Genomic DNA, 20,170 nt, shown 5'->3' with positions numbered 1-20,170 from the left:
TTGGAGCACTCCAAATCACTGCCCATTTATAAGGCCCAGAAAACAGTGGATCTAGCTGAAAGGCAATACAGGAAGATCTGCACAGATTGTTGCAGTGCATCCCTAATTATAATTATTATATAATTATATTGTATAATATTAGAAGGTTGCATAATCTTAGAAGGCTGGCCCTTCGCATGGCTGTGAGGGGATGTGGCTGTGCCTAGCATGAAGGGGACCCCCCCTCTCCCCCCACACCCCCACACCCACACTTCTGAATTTGCTACCTCACTACTATGTTTAACCAGCTGGAGAGATAAAATGATGTGGCTTTTTTTTTTTGAATGGCACGGGGTGAGGGAGTTTCTTTGAATTTCAAAGCCCTACTTTCTCTCTTTTTCTCTTTAATATGAAAATCTCAGTCCTTACAGTTTGACAGGTGTTACATTTTCAGCCAAACTATTTTTGTCTCTCTTTGCTGGCCCAGCCCTGATGCCTGATTTGTTCTCCTCCTCGTCTTCAAGTGTGCATCTTTTTCCTGACAGCTTTTGAACTGCTTTAGTTTTGTGATAATGATAACAATTCAGCACAGCATGTGGGTACATGTGACCACTGAGCACGTGAGGAGTCCCATCACACTCGGTTTACTTGAGGAATGTGGTCGTGCTGCAGAAAACCAGTTTTCCCCCGCAGGAACAAGGCCTCTCACACAACCAGAACAGGGCAGATGGTATCACAAATGGTCTCAGATGGCTGCACCAACCCAAATAAAGGCATATTTGCCACACTTCTGTTCTCATATCAAAGATAAATTACCAAGCCCCTTCACCTTTCTCTCCCACCCCCACCCCCAGAACTGCACATCGCTAAAGTAAATGTACTGTCTTGTACTCAGGGCAAATCCACACCAGGCATTTAAACATCAAACAACCATTCAAATAAAAATTCAAATAAAATACATTCAGTGCACATTTAAAGCGCGGGGCTTCTCCCAAACAATTCCGGGAGCTGTAGTTTGTTAAAGGTGCTGGGAATTGTAGCTCTGTGAGAGGAAGACCAGTGCCTTTGGAGGAAGTCGTGTTTTATTGTTGCTGGCTATTTATTTATTTATTTATTTATTTATTTATTTATTTATTTATTATTTGTTGTTCTTTTGCCACAGCAAACAGGCACATAAATTAAAAGCAGCATTTAAAAATCAATAAGAAAAATGTGTGTCAAGTGTGTTTTCAATGTATGGTGTGGATCTGCCTTCAGTTTCTTGGGCAAGTTATACGGCTTCTGTGAAATGGGCATTATGCTGCAGCAAAACAATGTGGAGGGAAAGGATTGGCTATGAGTTTAGCACTCAGATCACAACTCTGCCTTCCACTCCGTTTCTTGAGCAAGCGACTTGTCTCTCAGCCTTCAGTGAAGTGAGCAATCATTATTTAACTACTGGTCCGGTGAGCTGTGTTTCATATGGGAAAGAAAAACGAAATCTGAAAAAGCTTGGAAGCACCTTCCCACATAGCAGTCATTTTGTGGTGGTGCCCCGACCCTTTGTCTAAGTTCCAGGGGTGCCCATGGGTCCCAAAGGTGGTGGGACTCTGTTCTTTCAGTTGTGTGCTATATGCATTTACTCTGCAATAATGGCCGCTCACGGCTTTCCGGGGGGGGGGGGGGCGGTGCTTGCGTCCCTCAGGCTCAGGCCTCCATCCCCATCGCCTGGCCAGGCTCACTTCCCAGCATTGCAGGGAATCCCCCATGGCCTCAGGATCTTGGGGCTGTTCAAACAGGCCAATTGGTGGCCGCTCACGGAGGGCAGGGCCTGGGCTGCCATACACCCAGATTTATCCTGGATCTTAGGCAAGTCAAGCTCAACAACTTTCATGGTTCCCTGGTTTTTACTTTTGAAAATATGGCAACCCTAGCAGAGCCTTGGCTGCTCTGCTCTTTACCAGTTTAAAAGTCAAATTGGTGTTACTTCTTTTCATTAACGGTACATTAACAAAACACACCAGCGTGATTATATACTATCACTGCTCAAAACACACCTCAGCATGTATGGTGCAGGAAGTGCATCCTTACACATCATTTAGAGCATGTTTGTTGGAGAAAAGAGGACATATCTATCCTCCACTCCGAAATATTACTTCTGGAGACCTGGCAGGAGAGGTCTGAACCCTGACCATGATGTTCCAAGATGGGCACCAGACTGTCCCTGGTAAATAGGGACACAAATAGGAATGCATCATATGTGGCTCTTCATTCAATGTGAAAGGGAAGCCAAAAGATCTAATGGAAGGCCATATTGGAAGTGTAGGATTCACATCATTTAATTATACATGATTAAACTTGGACTGTCTCACACGTGCCAATACACCTCTTGATTTCTGAACAATTAACTGCTATAAACTTGAAGATAGTTCATACATGCAAGTTGATCACTGCAGCATCAAGTCACAACTGGCATGTGTGGATATGGCACCACAGATAGAAGGTCCACATCACCTTAAGCCAGTGGTTTTCAACCCGTGTGCCATGGCACTCTGGGGTGCCTTGAATGGTGGCCAGGGGTGCCAGGGCAACACTGGCCTCTGTCCCTCTTTCCTTTCCTCCCTCCTCTGATGCCCTCTCTCATGTCTCTGCCTCCCAAGGGCTTGCACAGCTATAAGCTCCCCAGGCGAAAGGCGCCTCTGGGGCTGACCAGGAGGTGTTTCCCAGGCCCCAGTGGGGCAGTGTGAGGAGGCACCTCTTTTGGGGGTGGGGGGGGCAGCTCAGAGACCTGGGGCAGCACCTGCGGCTGCCCAGAAGACTCCCAAGGAGAGGGGAGAAGAGGAGGCTGAGGGAACCCTCCACAAGGGAGAGGGGAGGGGCTGCCGGCTCTGCAGGCAAGAGGTGACACAACTGGGCTCCTAAGCCACGCAGGAGTCTGCAGGAAAAGGTTGAAAACCTCCGCCTTAAGCAAAGTTTTCCAAAGGACTCAGTGCAAGCATGCCGTGCCTGCTACTAGTCCCCAAGTGTAGGAAAAATGAGTTCTAACCAAGGTACGTGTGAACTAGTCAACTATGATCACAGGAACAAGCATCATATATTATTTCACTTTTATGCATATTTTAAAATATACCCAGCTGCCGGCATTCACAAACACAAGGCATGCATTTGTGCAAGAAATGCACCACTTACACAACTTTATGGCTATGGCTCTATCCATATAGTCCATTTAAAGTGCTCTAGTACCACTTTAACAGTGATGACTTTCCCCAAAAATTATGGGAACTGTAGCTTGCTACGAGTTGCTAAGAGTTGTTAGGGGGTCCACAACAAACTACAGCTCCCAATGGTCTAAACCACTGAGCCTCTTGCTGGTCTTGCTGATCGGAAGGTCAGCGGTTCAAATCTGCACGATGGCTTGAGCTCCCATTGCTCTGTCCCAGCTCCTGCCAACCCAGCAGTTCAAAAGCGTACCAGCAAGAGTAAATAGTACTGCTACAGTGGGAAGGTAAATGGCGTTTCTGTGCGCTCTGGTGCTCACGATGTTCTGTTGTGCCAGAAGCGGTTTAGTGCTGCTGGCCACATGACCCGGAAAGCTGTCTGCGGACAAACGGCGGTTCCCTCAGCCGGAAAGTGAGATGAGCGCCGCAACCCCAGAGTCACCTTTGACTGGACTTAACTGCCAGGGTCCTTTACCTTTTTTACAGTTCCCAGTGTTCTTTTGGCGGAAGCCACTGCTGTTAAAGTGGTATGAGAGTCCTTTAAATGGAAGGTGTGGATGGGACCCATGAAACCTCAGAGGCAGAGATTTTCTTCCGAGCATCTGCCCCCCCACCTGCAGGCTTCACTTTTGCGTGGCATTTACTCACCAGGTTCTCAAACATCTCCTTGCTGGAAACTTGAGGGTGGTTTTCGGCCGTTTTGTGGATTCAGTCCCAATGTGTGGGCTGGTGGGAGGTGTTCTCTCTCTCTCTCTCTCTGGCCTACAAAATCCAAACAGCGCCGGCTGTTGCTCCTGCGCCTTCCCTCAGAGTTGTTCCCTTGAGGCTGCTCTCGCCAGGCCTGCCTTGGCGGCTGAGCGAAGAAGAGGCGGAAAAGTGGAGCGAAGGTGGCCCTGCCAGCTGCCTTTGTCCTTGTGGAAGCATCCTCAACAAAAGAGAACACCCCTGTGCCAAGTTTACCTATTGAACCATTATTCCCACTCTCTGTTAGGCAACATGCCAGCCTAGGCTGCCAGTTTCCATAGCAACCGAACTCTCAGCGCCCCTCCCCCTCCCCCTTTGCTCTCCCTTTCCTAATGCAGCCCATGAGCTGAATACATGAACCCCATGGCCCCCGCGCAGACCGCCAGGGGGATTTAAAGGGGGCAGCCCCAATCAGTACGGAGGGGTCAGGGTCTGTGAAAGGCAGACGTTCTTGCTGCCTGTGTCTGTGGAAGACCTTGACCGGAAGGAAGAAGACGGGAAGAACACAGGAGTGAGGGAATTGGGGCCAGCCAGAGGGCCAGATCCTGATCTCCCCCCCCCCCCGACAGGAGCCAGCTTTGACTGGTGGGTGGGGCCACCCACCCATGGGCGTAGGCAGGGTTTTTGTTAGGGGGAGCAGGACTTTGTTGGTGAGGCAGAACCAACATGATTGGTCAGTTAGTTAAGTATGTCTATTGTTTTACTTGACCTGGGGGGCACCTGCCCCCCCAGCTACGCCCATGCACGCACCTGAAATTCACCTGGCACTGCAGTGACCCCAAGGGGCCCATTTTCATTTGTGCACATCATAGTTTGAAGCCTAGCTGGGTGGGACAAAGGCATGGGGTGCAAATTCTGCTTCCAGCAGGGAGTTCCACCTTTTCATCTGCAATGTCAGGGTAGGGCAAGTGGGCATGGCTTGGGTGATGCAGCCTGGCGGGGTGAATTGGGAATCCTGGTGGGCCTACTGTAGGCTGGCATTCCCCACTGCTGAGATAACAAGAGAAGCCATCTCAAAGGCACACTCAAAGTACACAGGGACCCACAAGGAGCTGATTTATGTTGACTGAGGGCTCGCCCACACTTCCACTTGCCACATGCCCAGAAAGCCCCAGTCCAAGCGGTTTCCCCCTTGCCCCGCTCTTTCCCCAGGGAAAACTCACTCTTTAGCTCTATATCAGAACAAACAGCAAGCCACAGAAAATCCTATTGCTGTTTGCTCCAACTGAGCACTAAAGTGCAGTTTTCTATGGGGAAAAGCAGTGGGACAAGAGGAAGTGAAAATAAGTCCTGAAAGCATTGGTCCATCATGGAACTGTAGAGTTGGAACACGGGGGTCATCTAGTATTGTCTGCACTGACTGGCAGAGTGCCAGGAAGGCAGGGGGAGCAACAGCAGGCGGAACCAGAGCAAATAGCACTCAGAGCCAACCCCTGATTGTAAGAAAGGAGGCACGCTGCTAGGGGCTGGCTGAGAGCACCTTGAGGATGGTGGGGCAGTGCCCCATACGCCCCAGTGTTCTAGGCTCCACTGTCTAACTAGACATCAGACAGCAACTTTATGGGGGGGGAATATACCCCAAATTCCTCTTTGTTTTGGGAAGAGGTCAGGTAGATGCCGCAGATCAGGGTCTGAGTACATACTCTACTCTGCATGCAGCTCCCAGGTTCAGTCCCCCCCATCTCCAATTTGGAGGAGGAAAGAGTCAGGTAGGAGGAGATGAGAAACGCCTTGTGCTGCCTGAGACCCTGGAGAGCCACTGCCAATCAGAGTAGACAATATTGACCTCAATGGACAAAATGAGTGTCGTAGTAGAAGGCAGCTTTCAATATTATAACTGGATTGGAGTCCCAGATCCACCTCTTTGGGTCTTACCCAACACTCTGCACTTTGTCTTAGCCAAGCTGACAGGTAGCTTTCTAGACCCCACCTAGCATGTATGTTGTCATAGGTTTTCAAGCTATCCTGTAGAACCAAAGACAGATCAAAGCACACTCTTGCCATCTTTGAAAAAGGAAGGTTATCCTCTACCACAGCTCCATTTTTTATTTTATTGCTCTCTCTCCCCACCCCCCACCCGCGCTGACACCAAAGGCTTGTTTGCAACAAACAAGCCAGCACATCCTTTCTGAGGCAATGTAGGTGCCCTTGTTTTCCACAAGAAGAGCATCTTGTCCCGGGGGTATTAGTAGATCCCTGTCTCCCTTGTTCTTTTTATTGAGTCTTTCATGTCAGGGTCTCAAAGTGGCAGCGGAAAAGCAGTAGGCATTCAGTTTGTGTTGAGCTTTTCTCCAGGAGAAAAGAATTTGCTTTTGTTCTCAAAGATCAGCTGAGATTATACTCACTTTGCAACCTTCAGCTGTTAACAGATTCTCTACTCTGAGATGCTTTACAGCCAGTAACCTCTTTTATCCTGGAATTATCTTTGAACAATTTAGCAACCCCATGGAGGCAAAACAGGGACTGGGCACTTGGTACAAATGGGCTCAACTTTCTTCCTGGTCCTGCCGCTTGTCTAGCTGCCTTTCCCAGGACAAGACAAAAAGCACTTTCAAAGGCAACCCATGCAGTGGCAAATCCATCTTGATCTCTCCCAATCAGATTAAAAAGTGGATGCTGTCCTTAATCGGTGACCTCACCTTAAAGCTGCCAAGTTATATTCCCTTTTGTTGCCTCCCACCTGCTTCCGTTTTGCAGATGCTTCATCTATCAAAGGAATACTCCTTGCACATTTTCACGAGGGCTGTTGCTTCTCAAGGATTAACAAGCCTTGCACTCAGCTCTGCAGAAATCAATGGGTTGTTTCCCAATTTCCTTTTTTTAAAATAGACATTTTATTGGTTTTATAATAGAACAACATTAATAAACTCCAACAAAGCCTGCAATGTTACATGCATACACCACACCAGTCACAGAGGAGGAGGGAAACTGAGTGGGGAGCCTGTCAAATAATTGAATCTTTGAATGCCTCACCAGTGCTTTAAGTGTCCATGGCATAGCCATGAGAGATCTGACATTAAATCACTTCTGTTTACACAGGTGATATATGGGAACCATACCTTGTCAAAATGTTTGTGTTTAGTTCGGCCTCTAACAACTCTTCTGTTTTGGAAAAGAGTCAGATCCCAAACGTCCCTTGCCATCCCATCCCTTTGGGGTCTTTCCAATGGGAGGCGATCTCTAAATGAGTAGTGCTAAACAGCAAAGCAGTTAAGCCCTTATATGGAACCCGTTTCAACTGAATCCAATTAGATGTTGGCTGCTTCAAGACATTTTGTGGATGGAATTCAGTCACATACAAACACAACATGGCATATCCTCCCTGCAAACAAATCGGGTGGATTGTTCCACAAATGGATTGTCTGGAAGTGCCCTGAGAATTATAAGCCCCATGCATGTGTTGCTCACATGCAACCACTTTCAGATGTGGTTGTTTTTAGAGTTATTTTATATCTCTTTTAAAATGATCATTTTTTAAACTTCGTAATTGCAGGTTGCCCTGGGCATTTTTCCACAGAAAGGCAGAACATGGGGTTTAATCAATAAATCAGCTTCCCCTTGAGAGCCACTATTGTGTGCATCTCACCATTCCCTTGATGTGTTCAACAAAATTTATGACTGATGCTTTAACGGACACAAGCCTGTGTCAGATGCTTCAAGCAACCTCAGTCAAAGCCAAATGTGGATATAACATTTAAGTGTTTGGCATGTTTCTTTCTCCTGTTATGATCTTTTATTACAAAATACAGGCTGTTGTTTATCTCTGTTAACTATGGTGCATTACAGATCAGTGCTAGAGCAGAAAGGCTTCTTTCTGAAGTCCTGGAGAGCTGCTGCCAGTCCGTGTAGACAGTACTGAGCCAGAGAGACCAATGGCCTGACTCACTGGAAGGCCATGTGGCCATGATTCTCTACAAGAACATCATCTGGAGGTTTCAGCCTTGCTCTACTTTTCACTGTTATTTTCACCTCCATCTTTCATGGAACGTTTTGACCAGCTAGTCGTCCACTGATGATTTTTTTGGGGTGGGGGGTTGTTCTTAATGCAATGCCAGCCCCTTTAAGTGTGAAACCATTTCAGTATCTACTCGGACTGCATCTCAGTGCCTTTGGTCAACCTGAGAAAGGAAATGTCAGTCATGTGCACATTAAATGTGACTGCTGCCATCTCTGTGCACTTCGATGATTAAAGGAGAACCATGGTAGTCACTATCCTTGAGTTGAGGAACAAAAATGTGGGTGTTTGGAATCTACATGGCTCAGGCACAGGACGGGATATGAATAATACATACTGCCTCAAGGCCTCTTTTTGCAGCTCAGCTCTTGAGCTATCCTGATTATAAGAGGATCAGAAGTAGACAGCTCTATTTTTGCCCCAGAATAAACAATTGCTTATTATTTCATAGCAGAGGTCTTGCCATTTGACACTTCGTTGTCCCAAGGCAGACATGCCACAATATGCAATTGCTTATTGAAACTGGGGTTGTGGGTTGTTGTGGTTTTCCAAAGACACCCCCCCCCCTCCATGACTTGCATAGAGAGATAAACTCAGACATCATAATGTGCCAACTACTATGAAGGAAAAGAGAGGGTGGAGGGGGTTACTGGTTGGTTGGTTGGTTGGTTGGTTGGTTGGTTGGTTGGTTGGTTGGTTTCTTTGTTTGTTTGGGTTTTTATTGTGTGTTCTGTGTTTTTATCTTGTCTTTTTATTCTGTGAACTGCTATGAGATCTATGGATGAAGGGCAAAATAAATAAATAAATAAATAAAATAACTAAATAAATGGTTATGATAATGATAGTTAATTAACACATAGGAAGCTGTGGGAGCTCAAGGCTGCTGAGAAATGGTGTCCTTTGGCAGGGGCAGCCCAACTGTTAGGCCAAGTGAGGCAGCTGCCTCAAGTGGCAGAGGCTGGAGAGTGGGCTGCAGCTGCGGTGAGGTGCAGAAGAGCAGAGATAAGCAGCCCCTCTGGTAGCTGCTGCCCCATCACAAGTGTTGAAGTTACAGTAGATTCATCAACAAGTCATGCTGGACTCTTTACACACCATACATTTAAAGCACATTTAAACCACTTCCCCTCCAAAGAATCCTGGAAATAGTAGTTTTAATGTTAAGAGTGCCAGGAATTGCAGCTCTTTGAGGGGCAGGGAAGGGGGAGAATGTAATTTGTTTTACATTTAAAGTCAAACTGATCAAATTTGCACTTTCCAAAACAATATGGGACCCGACACACAGCCTTCCTTCATATTAGTAAAAAAAACAACTGTATACAAAAATGTATTTATTGGGACAAATTTACACCAAAAGGCTGAATAATGTTCATGAGGTGTTTGTTGTTGTTGTTAAGTGCAAATTGCTGCAGAAATGTGGAGAACTAAATGGAACAAATAGAATCTGAGAGAATAAAAACTGATTCTTCCCTAGGAGGAAGAAATGACTGGATTCTTCTCTTGAGTGGGGAGATGTACTTTAAACATATCATGAGAACCCAGCTTTGTCCACAAGCACAAAATGCTCTGGAGCCACCCAAGGCTGAGGCTTCCCCCTCCTAGACGAAGCCCTGGAACACTGGGCTGGGATCTGGCTTTGGAATCAGTGTTTGTCTAGGAATCGGATGAGTGCCATGGGCAAGCTGCTCTCTCACCCTTCGTTCCTCATCAGCAAAATGGGGGTGATTGCCATGTCCTGTGCATACAACAAGCCAAAGCCCTTTCTCAGGCTGCTTACAACCTGCATTTCAACAGCTTCCGCAATGGAGAAGGCAGAGAGAGGGGTGGGCAGGGCTAGCAAAGGATGGCCATGAGCGAGTGCAGCCCCACATGCTGAGGACCAGTTTCTGTGGGAGATGAAGGGGGCCATTGGAGCTGAGCCAAAGGGATTGTGGGATGCTCTTTAAACACTTGAGATGAGCACTTTAGAGGTTGAGCCAAAGCCTTAATGGAAAATATATGCTATGAGAACAGTGATTTGAAAAGGGGGTGAAAGAGAGACAGCACTGTAGAGAAGGGGGGGAGCTTTTCTGCCCAAGGGCCACATGCCCTTCTGGGGAACCTTCTGAGGGCCACATGCCAGAAATGGGTGGGCCCAACTCTACCTTTGCACAGTAGGCAGCTTCTACACACACTCACTCCCCCCTCTGTGTCCTCCATGCAGCCATGTGAAGCAGCAGGGGGTGGGGTGAAGGGGTGCCTGGGCAGAGTCCCAAGGGCCAGACAGAGGGCTAGAATAGTGCTGCGCAGGATCCCAGGGGAGCACTGGAGGCAGCAAAGGAGAGAATCCCCTTTCCTGTTTAAGGGAGCTGGTGACTTTAGCTGGCTGAGGGCTTTGGAGAAGTAACAGCCATGAGCCATGGAGGGCCAAGGAGAGGGAGCAGTGGTCCACTTAAGCAGGAGCATGTTGGAGGGTGAATAATGCGTTTCCACAAAAGAGCACTATCCAAACTATTAAGTATAATTGCCCATTCATCAGAAGTGACAAAGGGAGCAGACTTCAAGCAGCTCTTTCTGAAGAAAGGATGAAAAATGTTTTATTCTGGGCTGCCTTTTTTTAACTGGCAATGTCTTTTAGTGTCCTTTTCAAAACTATTTCCTTTTTTTAAACACACAGACATATGCTTAACTGCCTTGAGTGTACGGTAGACACTGCCAGCCGGGCACTCTCCATATGTTCCCATCAGCCCCAGCCAGCCCAGCCATACGACACTGGGACTGATGGGAGGGCAGCCGTGCTGGCTGGACCTGACGGCACTTGGGAGTCTAAAACATCTGGAGGGCACCTGGCTGACAAAGCCTGGCATAAGGTCCTTTTATAAACCTCCCCCCCCCTTAAAATAATAATAATCTCCAGCTATAAAAAAATACCACTTGAAAAAGCTCCAGCAGATTATAACAAACTAAACTGAAACATTTGGCAGATTATAGCTTTCAACAGATTTAATCCTGCCGGAGAAAACTGCTGTTGTATTCAAATGCCCTGCCAGAAGGTAGCTAAATTTGACTGCACTCAGCTGGTTTAAGAGAAAACAAAATGTTGCCAGATCTAGTGAGATTTAGTATTCTAGAAAATTTCAGGCTGGGAAACAGATAATTGTTTTTCAGGGCATGTTCACATGACCGCTTACTCCGCATTTCCACAGCTAGTTTTTGAAACCACATTTGCGTGACGTTAGCCACAATCCATATTGATGCTGTCGTTTCTTGACAAGTACTGCTGTTTGATGCCTTTCTCTCAAATCAGCTTCAGCCCAACTAGAAAACTTAAGCTGCAATTTGCTTCTTAATAACGGTGTGTACATTTGAGAAAGCCATTATGGCCTCTGCAGCTGAGTGCCCATGTGCCCAGGGGGTGGGAGGTTGCAGGGGCAGCGAAACCAAAAGGTCTTGTGTGACAGTGAAGACATCCCCACCCCCTCTCTTGTGTAGAAATGCAACTTGAAATGCAGCAGAGAAAAAGACCTTCTTGCGCTTGAAGCCACAGATGTGGACATACTATGGGAGCAAGGCACATTTCTTTGGACACGCTGCCACCTTTGCTCAGGCATGTTACAAAGGTTTTGAAACACTTAAAAAAGTTGGCAAGACTTTTTGTCATATGTAAAAGAAGGGTGTGACTGCACACATCAGCAGTGATCCTTCATCTAAACCAGGCTTCTTCAACCTTGGCCCTCCAGATGTTTTTGGTCTACAACTCCCAAGATCCCTAGCTAGCAGGACCAGTGGTCAGGGATGCTGGGAATTGTAGTCTCAAAACATCTGGAGGGCCAAGGTTGAGGAAGCCTGATCTAAACTACTCTAGGAATGTTTATGAAATTATCCCCGTTTAAAGTTACCTCCAGATTTTTTTGTATTTCTAATTGCCCGACCTTATTTGCAGGAAGGCACTGGTGCACTGGCAACTCACAAGTGACTTCTGGGTTTTTTGGGACAAAAGCATCTGCACCTCTGGCTGGCTACTGATAGGGGAAATAGAAATTTCAGTACAATGTGGGTTTTCCTGTTCTTCAGATTAATCAGTGGAGGTTATATTTTTGATACACATTGAGAAATTCATTCATGGCTACTTGTTATGCCTTCATCCTGGTATGACATATATTTTTATCAAAAATTTTAAGGCTATATCAAATTAATTTTTTTCAATGGCAGGCTTCTCTTCTCTTTCCTGATAATGATGCAATAGTAGGAGAAGCTGAGCCGGACAAACTTCTCTCTGGGTTGAATCTGCCAAACCTACTTGTGAACAGAGTAAGAAACTCTGAGCGCTAAAGCAGCTGAACTATCACCACAGGATGACTGAAACCAGAGGACACTCTCCACATCTTGAGGGGGAAAGACCACAGCTCCCTGAAACCCCCGAGTTCAGTCCCAGTTGTAGGGCAGGGAAAGTCCTCTGTCCCAAACCCTGGGGAGCTGCTGCCAGTCAGTGTAGAGAATATTAAGATAGATGAGCCACTGGTCTAACTCAGTATGAGACAACCTCTGACATTCCTGGGTTTCCCAAATCATCCCCTGCTCTTCCCCAAAGACACACAGGCAACAGAAAGTTTTGATAGCCACATCTTTCCAAAGTGCCTTCTTTATTAATAGGCCAACGTTCCCAAACCAACTGGGGCAAATTGCAGCCATTATTATACACAAGACTGGCGGATTGCTGTCCCTAAAGGGCTCAGATGGCAGGAGCTTGGTGCATACGTGGGAGCGGGCCATTTTCTTTCTGCGTGGCGCATGCAGAGGCATGCACATCCAAAGGACAGAATAACATGTCTATTTTTAGCAACACTCCTACATGCATAGCACCAGGGGAAAGCAGTGCCTGAATTGCTTCTTGCTGGTGTGGCATGCAGAGAGAATTTTGCTAAAAATAAGCACTGCATTACCCCTTTGTGCATACATGGAAGGCAGCATCACGGAGGGAGAACACAGGGGAGGAGCACAGCTCAGTGGCTGCTGGTTGAGCACCTGCCTTGCATGTAGAAGGTCTCAGGTTCAGACCCTGGAAGCTGCTGTGTATGCTAAGCTAGGTTAGGGAATAAATTGTTCTCTCTCTCTCTCTCTCTCTCTCTCTCTCTCTCTCTCTCTCTCTCTCTCTCTCTCTCTCAATGCTGCCTATCTGTTTTCTGCTTCATCCCACATTTCGCCATTTCTTATATAAATAAAGATTCTTAACTTGAAATCTGAGATTTTGATCAGGGGAGGAGGTGGATACTTTTGACAATGTGGAATTATTTTGGCAACCTCAACTCCCGCAGACACACCAGGCCAGCACAACCACAGTTCTTGCCGCTTGCTAGGTGGGTGATTCCTCCTACCCTAGAAGTGGAGAAGGAAACTGATTCAGGATGCATTCAAAGCTGAATCTAGTATGCAAACTGAAACACAGCTGTGCCTCAAAATTCTCACCAATTTGAAATTTTGTGATGCAGTTCTCCAAGAAAGAGTGCTTACAAAAAAGCATATATTAAGGGAAATAGCACACTGCATATAATATTATGTTTATCAGGGGAAGATCAACTAACATGCTGATGAATTATCATGATGTGGGTTTAAAAAAAATGCAGAAATGTGCTGCAGAAATGTGGAGAAGTGAATTTAAGATTTGAAAAATGAGAAACTGTGAGAACTGAAATCTACAGAACCCTCCATCCCTACTCAGCCTCATCTGTGTTAAAAAGTAACCTGCCAAGTGGTGAAACAGGCCTCATACCAGGTTGCAAGAGAAAGGCTTAAGAGGACATCAACCACCTTGCCATCATCTACAAATTTACTCGCTCTCTTTGAGTGAGGAGGAGCAGCAAGGGATACTTGGAAGGAAAGCAAATTTGTGATGAGATGAATAATAGCGATGGGAGGATAAAAAGTTTTCAGTCCAAGAGAAGTTGTTTTATGAAGAGCTCAGTATCAACCCCACGCAGCGCAGAGGGCCACCCTTGGAAGGATCCAGCCATTTTCCCGTGGTGATTCCTGCAAGTGAAAAACATGAGTATGGTTTGGGTGAGGGGCTCTATAGGCAGACAGGCCTAATTGATTTTAGCAGAGTTCTGAAAGGCATCAGGAATCTCAGTCGGAAACTCCAGCTGGATTATCTGAGCATGCTTGACATGACTGCTGCCATTTAACAGGTTAAGGTGGAGAGAAGAAGAGCTGGTCCTAAAGGTTCTGTGTGCTTATCTATTCCCTAGACAGCAAAATGGCCCTTGCCCTCACTTTTATCTGTTGTACTATTAACAGGAGAGAGAAAAACTAGTTTGTTATAGGGTTGGAGGGATTGTTACAGGATTGGATGATATCAGTGGGTCGCTTACTGGCCTGTGAGGTTTGGAATCCAGTAGAAAAATCTACTTACTGGTCAAACCAATTCCTATGTAAAGTTAATGGCCTTAGCCACTCAGCTAAGTACTGTCACACCAGCAGTTTAGTGTAAGCCTTGCTGCTATAGAGATAAATAGGTGGGCTTTTCCCACCTCACCTGGCTGGAACAAGAGGGCAAGTGTCTGTGTGTTTTGGCTGAACTGAAAGGAGACACAGAGTGACTTGACTTAAGAGGACTGAATGTGCAGGGTGTGTGTGCAGGGGCGGCTCCAGTATCAGTTGCCTTTCTCTAAAACCAGGGCTTGTCTTTGTGAAAGAAGGGAAATTCCTAGCTAGATTTTTGGGGAGGTCACAAAAAAGGCAGGAGAGGGACTCCTGACAACAAGTCCATAATGGGGAAGCAAGATCTGTTGGGGTGTTAATGCTGTGAGCCCCTCCATCCTATGCTCATGTTGTGTATGTGTTTAAATAAAACAATATATTCTAAATACATCGCAATCTCCACTGACCCTCATTCCAAGAAAACTAAACCTCAGGAACACCTGGTAGAGTCTCTTGCCATTCAGAGATTCAGTGAGCACAGTATTTTAGTTTTATCTACAGGAATCTGAGGCACTTCCAAATGCCTAGAAAGGAGCAAGGAAAGTATTTAAGCAGTAATTATTACCTTGGTTCCATTTTTGTAATTTTAAGAGCTTAACCTGGGAAAGCTGAATGTTGTCACAGAGCACTTGGTGCCTCTGAGATTCTCACACTATCAAAGGTGCCCAGAAGTTGTGTTCTCTGAGCTATTGTGGCAACTTTGCACTTGATGATTCTGTGGCAGAAAGAGGGAAGGACGTGCGCATGAGCAGCCCAGGGGTCACAGATCTCCAGAGAATGCACATCTCTCTCACCTGGATATCCGAACACATGGAGTTGCTTACAGTCGCAGAGACGTGACGCGTGGGATATGGAAGGGGTAAGTTTCCTCTGATCCAGTAGAGCTAGACACAACATGGGGAAAAAACACAAATGAGAGGTTTGGGGAGAAGTGACAATACAAATTTGTGAAGCTATTTCACCTCATTAGCTTGTTTTAGGGAAGGTAGGATGTTTATTATGGCCAACTAAGAATTACTCCCAAATTGCAAACCACAGCCTCAATACAACAGATTATGAAGGGCAACGACAGGTTATATAACATGAGGGGAAAAGTGGCATTTCAAATTTGCCACCTGCTCATTTCCTCAAGAAAAAAATACTCACGAGGGTCTCCAAAGACTAGCCTGGAAACAGCCTCATGAGAAGATAATTTATACTGCATTGACTTGCATGTATAACCTAAGTGGAGTTACAGAGGCAACACTGACCTTTAAAAGGGACGGTAGAACACCTGTCATGTAAAAGGTTTGAAGGCTAATAAAACAGGTATTGATTAAAAAGGTTAAATAAGGCCATGGGATATGTGGCAACAGGCTGACATATGTGGCTCTTATAAATCAATGACTTTTATTCTCTGTTTAACAGAGTGGGAGGAAACACTGTGGGTGTCCATAAGGCCTCCGGACCTGATGGGTCATTCACAGGGTACTGGATTGTGATCCCTGCTCCCAATTTCACCCCTGCAGGCCCCCGTGCCCCTGCGCCCATCGCAGCATCTAACTGAGCTACAGCCGTGCCGAATAATATGGTTTTATGGCTGCTATTTCTGTGCTTTTATCTTTTCTTCTCCATGCTGTTTCATTGTTGGCGGTCACCCAGGGGGTTGTACAGCAAAGGCTGGTGTACAAATTATCTAATAAGCAGATGAATTGAATTGAATGTGAAGCCGCCCCCAAGGCCCACCCCACTTACACTAATCGGTGCCGGATGGGACGAAAGTGCTTGGTGGTCTTGATGGCGAAGAAGATGCTGGGGAGGAGGAAGAAGGCGCAGCAGCCCAGGCTGAACCAGAAGGCATTCTGGGGGAGGAAGCACAGAGAGACAAACCCTGGTGATGGGCTCCATCCTCTGGGAAGACAACCATGGCTGGCAGATCGCCAAATGAAAAGTTTACTTTCATACAGTATTCCCTTCTTTCATAAAATTCATATGCCCTTTGGCTGTCAAGAGAAACCTCAAAGTGGCTTACAAAAGAAATAGAACAGTAAAATTGTCAGTATAAACTGTTGAAAGCAGCTGTTTAAAGCGTTCAAAAAATAATCAATGATAAGCTAAAATCAGATTAAAACACTACTTCTGCTGCCAGAATGTCTGGATAAAGGTAAAGGTACCCCTGACCGTTAGGTCCAGTCTCAGACGACTCTGGGGTTGCGTGCTCATCTTGCTCTATAGGCCGAGGGAGCCGGTGTTTGTCCACAGACAGCTTCGTTCCACAGCCAGTGTGGTGTAGTGGTTAAGAGCGGTAGTCTCTAATCTGGGGAACTGGGTTCGCGTCTCCGCTCCTCCACATGCAGCTGCTGGGTGACCTTGGGCTAGTCACACTTCTTTGAAGTCTCTCAGCCCCACTCACCTCACAGAGTGTTTGTTGTGGGGGAGGAAGGGAAAGGAGAATGTTAGCCGCTTTGAGACTCCTTAAAGGGAGTGAAAGGCGGGATATCAAATCCAAACTCTTCTTCTTCTTCTTCTTCTTCTTCTTCTTCTTCTTCTTCTTCTTCCGGGTGATGTGGCCAGCATGACTAAGCCGCTTCTGGCGAACCAAAGCAGCACATGGAAACACTGTTTACCTTCCCGCCGGAGCGGTACCTATTTATCTACTTGCACTTGACATGCTTTTGAACTAGCAGGAGGTAGGCAGGAGCAGGGACCGAGCAATGGGAGCTCACTCCGTTGTGCGGATTTGAACCACCAGCCTTCTGATCGGCAAGCCCTAGGCTCTGTGGTTTAGACCACAGTGCCACCCACGTCCTAGAATGTCTGGATAGGTATGCCTAAAGAAAAAAGGGCTCTGCTATACTGAAAGATCAATTTTTTGCAACTGTGTAAGTGAAGGAATGGGTTTCCCAAACCCCAAAACTGACTGTGCAGGCAGCTTTTAAACTGCACCAAAATCCCCATTTCTCCTTAGCTAAAATGCATAAACTTCAGCCGTTGAGCAAATGCAAAACAAGAACACAGCTCTCTCCCTTATCAGTTTGACGGCAAGGCTGGCCTTGACTCTACCGTCGTAGTAGACGACGGTATAAGGAGTATTCATAAGGAGTATTATGTGGAACCTGAAATGGTGGCAGTTCCTCAGATTGAAGCAGGTGCATGTGGGGGAAAGGCAATCTCGCAGGTAAACTGCTTTCAAGTTGTTAAGGGCTTTCTATACTAGCACACTGAATCCGTAACCAGTGCAGGTCTCTGAGCAGAGGCGTTAGATGCTGAGAGAGACTCCCTGCTGTCAGCCATAATGCTCCAACTTCTTTGGAAAACAATAGCAATAGTGAGTCAGGCTAGGGCTTTGCTAGGAGTGGCTGCAGCCCCTGCTTGGGAGTCCAGAGGATGTGGGGGCCCTAATCCTGGCATGCCTGCAGAGGGTCCTTAGCCCTGTCCTTACCTGCCCTGTCACAACCTCACAGGCCAAGCGGGGAGGCCTGATTAGCCACACCCTGGATCTGAGGAAACACATCAAGCAAAAGGCAAAGAGGAAGAGGGCCAGCAAATTTTAGACAGTAGAAGAACTATCTGGAGCACTTACCCAGGGATCTGCAATACGATCACACAAGATCACCCGGCCATTGTCTAGAGCAGTGGAGAAGGGTTTGCAGGATGCAACATCCTCAGTTAGCTGGAACGGAAAAGGAGAATTGCTTGCGCATATCACAACTTGTTTAAGCAGTGCATGGAGAATGAGGCTCACAGGGCGCTTCCAGACTGTCACTATTTGGGGGCAGGATTCAATCACATACTGACAAATTCAGCTTACACTATTAAAGTTGTTATTCTTGTACAACAAACCTCCCCCCCCCCCCGCAAAAAAAAACACACCTGGATATTTGTGCTAAGGAAAATGAGGGCGTAATGCACTGGATAGTGAGGGATAACAATTGCTTGTTGAAGCATCCCATAACCCACAAACAAATTGTAATCACTGCTTTAAAAACAGGTCACCTGGAATGGAAGTGGTCAGAGACAGAATACAGGTGAGTAGATTTCTTACACTCTTTTTTCACCCAAACTCAGAAACTGCTTACCAGGTGAAGCATATCCACTAATACCAGCTTCCCAGCAGGTAGGTCCTTGTTATTTATCAGGAGGCAAAGGGGAAGAGACGAGGCAGTAGGGTAGTTGCAGTGGTGCAAACACATGGCATAACCAATCTGGTGCTCCTGTTGGTGTGTTAGCACTGTGCTAATCTCCCTATCACCTCACCCCTATCACTACTGGTAAGCAGCCCACCTACTTCTGCCTAAACTACAACTTGAGACTTGGTGAATTAATTAAAAATCTCAATTAATAAACAACTGGCATTTGCAAGCCTCCAATAAGTCCCAGAGGCCTCCATGCAGGCAATTTCTTTCCTGAATTATGCTGGCTTCATCCAGCTGACCATTTCACTAATACACGACTTTCCCTTCTTCTGCCCTCATGATGCATTTCCCACAACAGGCATCTTGCCCTTCTAATGCACCTGATCAACATCCCACCCCAAGGCAAGGTTTGTCCAGTGGTTGCTGCCACTTTTGTTCAGCACCATCTCACTCCTGAGACACCACTCGGGTGCAAAAGAATCTCATACTTACCACACTCCTCAGCCATTTCAGGTACTGTGAGACATACCCCACCTCTTTCCTTACAAAGCAATCCAGCTCCTGGAGGAGAAAAGAGGTGCAGGTTGAAGGACTCCAACCAGTGCTTCTCAAGAGGGTAATCAGAGATGCCCCACCCCTGTTCCTCCACCAATTAATGCATTATCTTCCAAATTGAAGATTGCTCCTACATAAAAATTATGTTGCAAATATATGTTGTTAGCTAGGTTGCAGTTCACATTTATTGGAAGCAGACTGCACGTGTTACCAATTGCAAAAAGTGTTTTAACACAGTTCCAGCCATCAAATGATCAGCATTAGGTTCAAATCCCCTTTCGGCCATCCGTTCACTAAATGGCCCTGGACGAGTCACTCAGCTGCTTCTGTTTTATACCACAGAAATCTGTGGGGCAGCTGACATGCACTTGGCAACTCTAAGTGCTGCTTCATACAGCCCATGTGTGCTTTGAGAACACACAGCATATAGCTTTGGTCAGTCCTGGTTTCTTCTACCTCTAATGCACACACATTTCCTACAAACATCCAACTGGCTTTCTGTTTTTCTTCCTTAAGAAAACTTCTAGAAACTTTTCTCTTGCTTTCCAACCTTGCATTTTTATTATTCTCTTCCTCCTTGTCTCACTTCCCTTTCTTCCATTCAGGGGGAGGTTTCAACGGTGGTCACCCTTGCTGTCAACAACACCTTTGCCACTTCCCTCCCATTCTCCCCTTCCTTGTGTTTCTGGTCCTGAGAGCTTTTGTAGAGGTTCTATGAGTATAATAGGCCTCCTCCCATCTAGTAAGGTAAAGGGACCCCTGACCATTAGGTCCAGTCGTGGCCGACTCTGGGGTTGCAGTGCTAATCTCGCTTTATTGGCCAAGGGAGCCGGCATACAGCTTCCAGGTCATGTGGCCAGCAGGACTAAGCCGCTTCTGGTGAACTAGAGCAGTGCACGGAAATGCCGTTTACCTTCCCGCCGGAGCGGTACCTATTTATCTACTTGCACTTTGACGTGCTTTCGAACTGGTAGGTTGGCAGGAGCAGGGACTGAGCAACGGGCGCTCATCCCGTTGCGGGGATTCAAACCACCGACCATCCGATTGGCAAGTCCTAGGCTCTGTGGTTTAACCCACAGTGCCACCTGCGTCCCCCATCTAGTAGGGAGACACAAATTTCAGTTGCTTTCAGTTTCTCACCTTTGCAGTCATACATTTAATTCTTGTAGCAT

General features: G+C 46.5%; 2 protein-coding genes across 2 annotated transcripts in view; both read right to left on the bottom strand.

The window, feature by feature from the left end:
• KCNIP3 (potassium voltage-gated channel interacting protein 3) overlaps positions 1 to 4,169 on the bottom strand; it is a 115,928-nt gene extending 111,759 nt beyond the window's left edge. The window contains exon 1 of the mRNA XM_081921367.1: positions 3,825 to 4,169. Within this exon, the coding sequence (XP_081777493.1) occupies positions 3,825 to 3,839 (15 nt within the window). The 5' untranslated portion in view covers positions 3,840 to 4,169. The remainder of the gene's footprint in view (positions 1 to 3,824) is intronic.
• An 8,308-nt stretch (positions 4,170 to 12,477) lies between these two features.
• The window catches only part of PROM2 (prominin 2), a 41,191-nt gene continuing 33,498 nt past the window's right edge, over positions 12,478 to 20,170 (bottom strand). Inside the window, exons 20-24 of the mRNA XM_081921287.1 lie at positions 18,936 to 19,004; positions 17,891 to 17,980; positions 16,063 to 16,169; positions 15,123 to 15,212; positions 12,478 to 13,878 (exon numbers count right to left, since the gene is read on the bottom strand). Coding sequence (XP_081777413.1) covers positions 15,149 to 15,212; positions 16,063 to 16,169; positions 17,891 to 17,980; positions 18,936 to 19,004 — 330 coding nt within the window. The 3' untranslated portion in view covers positions 12,478 to 13,878; positions 15,123 to 15,148. The remainder of the gene's footprint in view (positions 13,879 to 15,122; positions 15,213 to 16,062; positions 16,170 to 17,890; positions 17,981 to 18,935; positions 19,005 to 20,170) is intronic.

This window comes from Podarcis melisellensis, assembly GCF_964234715.1.
Source record: "Podarcis melisellensis genome assembly, chromosome: 8".
Classification (NCBI taxonomy): Eukaryota; Metazoa; Chordata; class Lepidosauria; order Squamata; family Lacertidae; genus Podarcis; species Podarcis melisellensis.
This window is presented reverse-complemented; position numbering and strand designations above follow the sequence as displayed.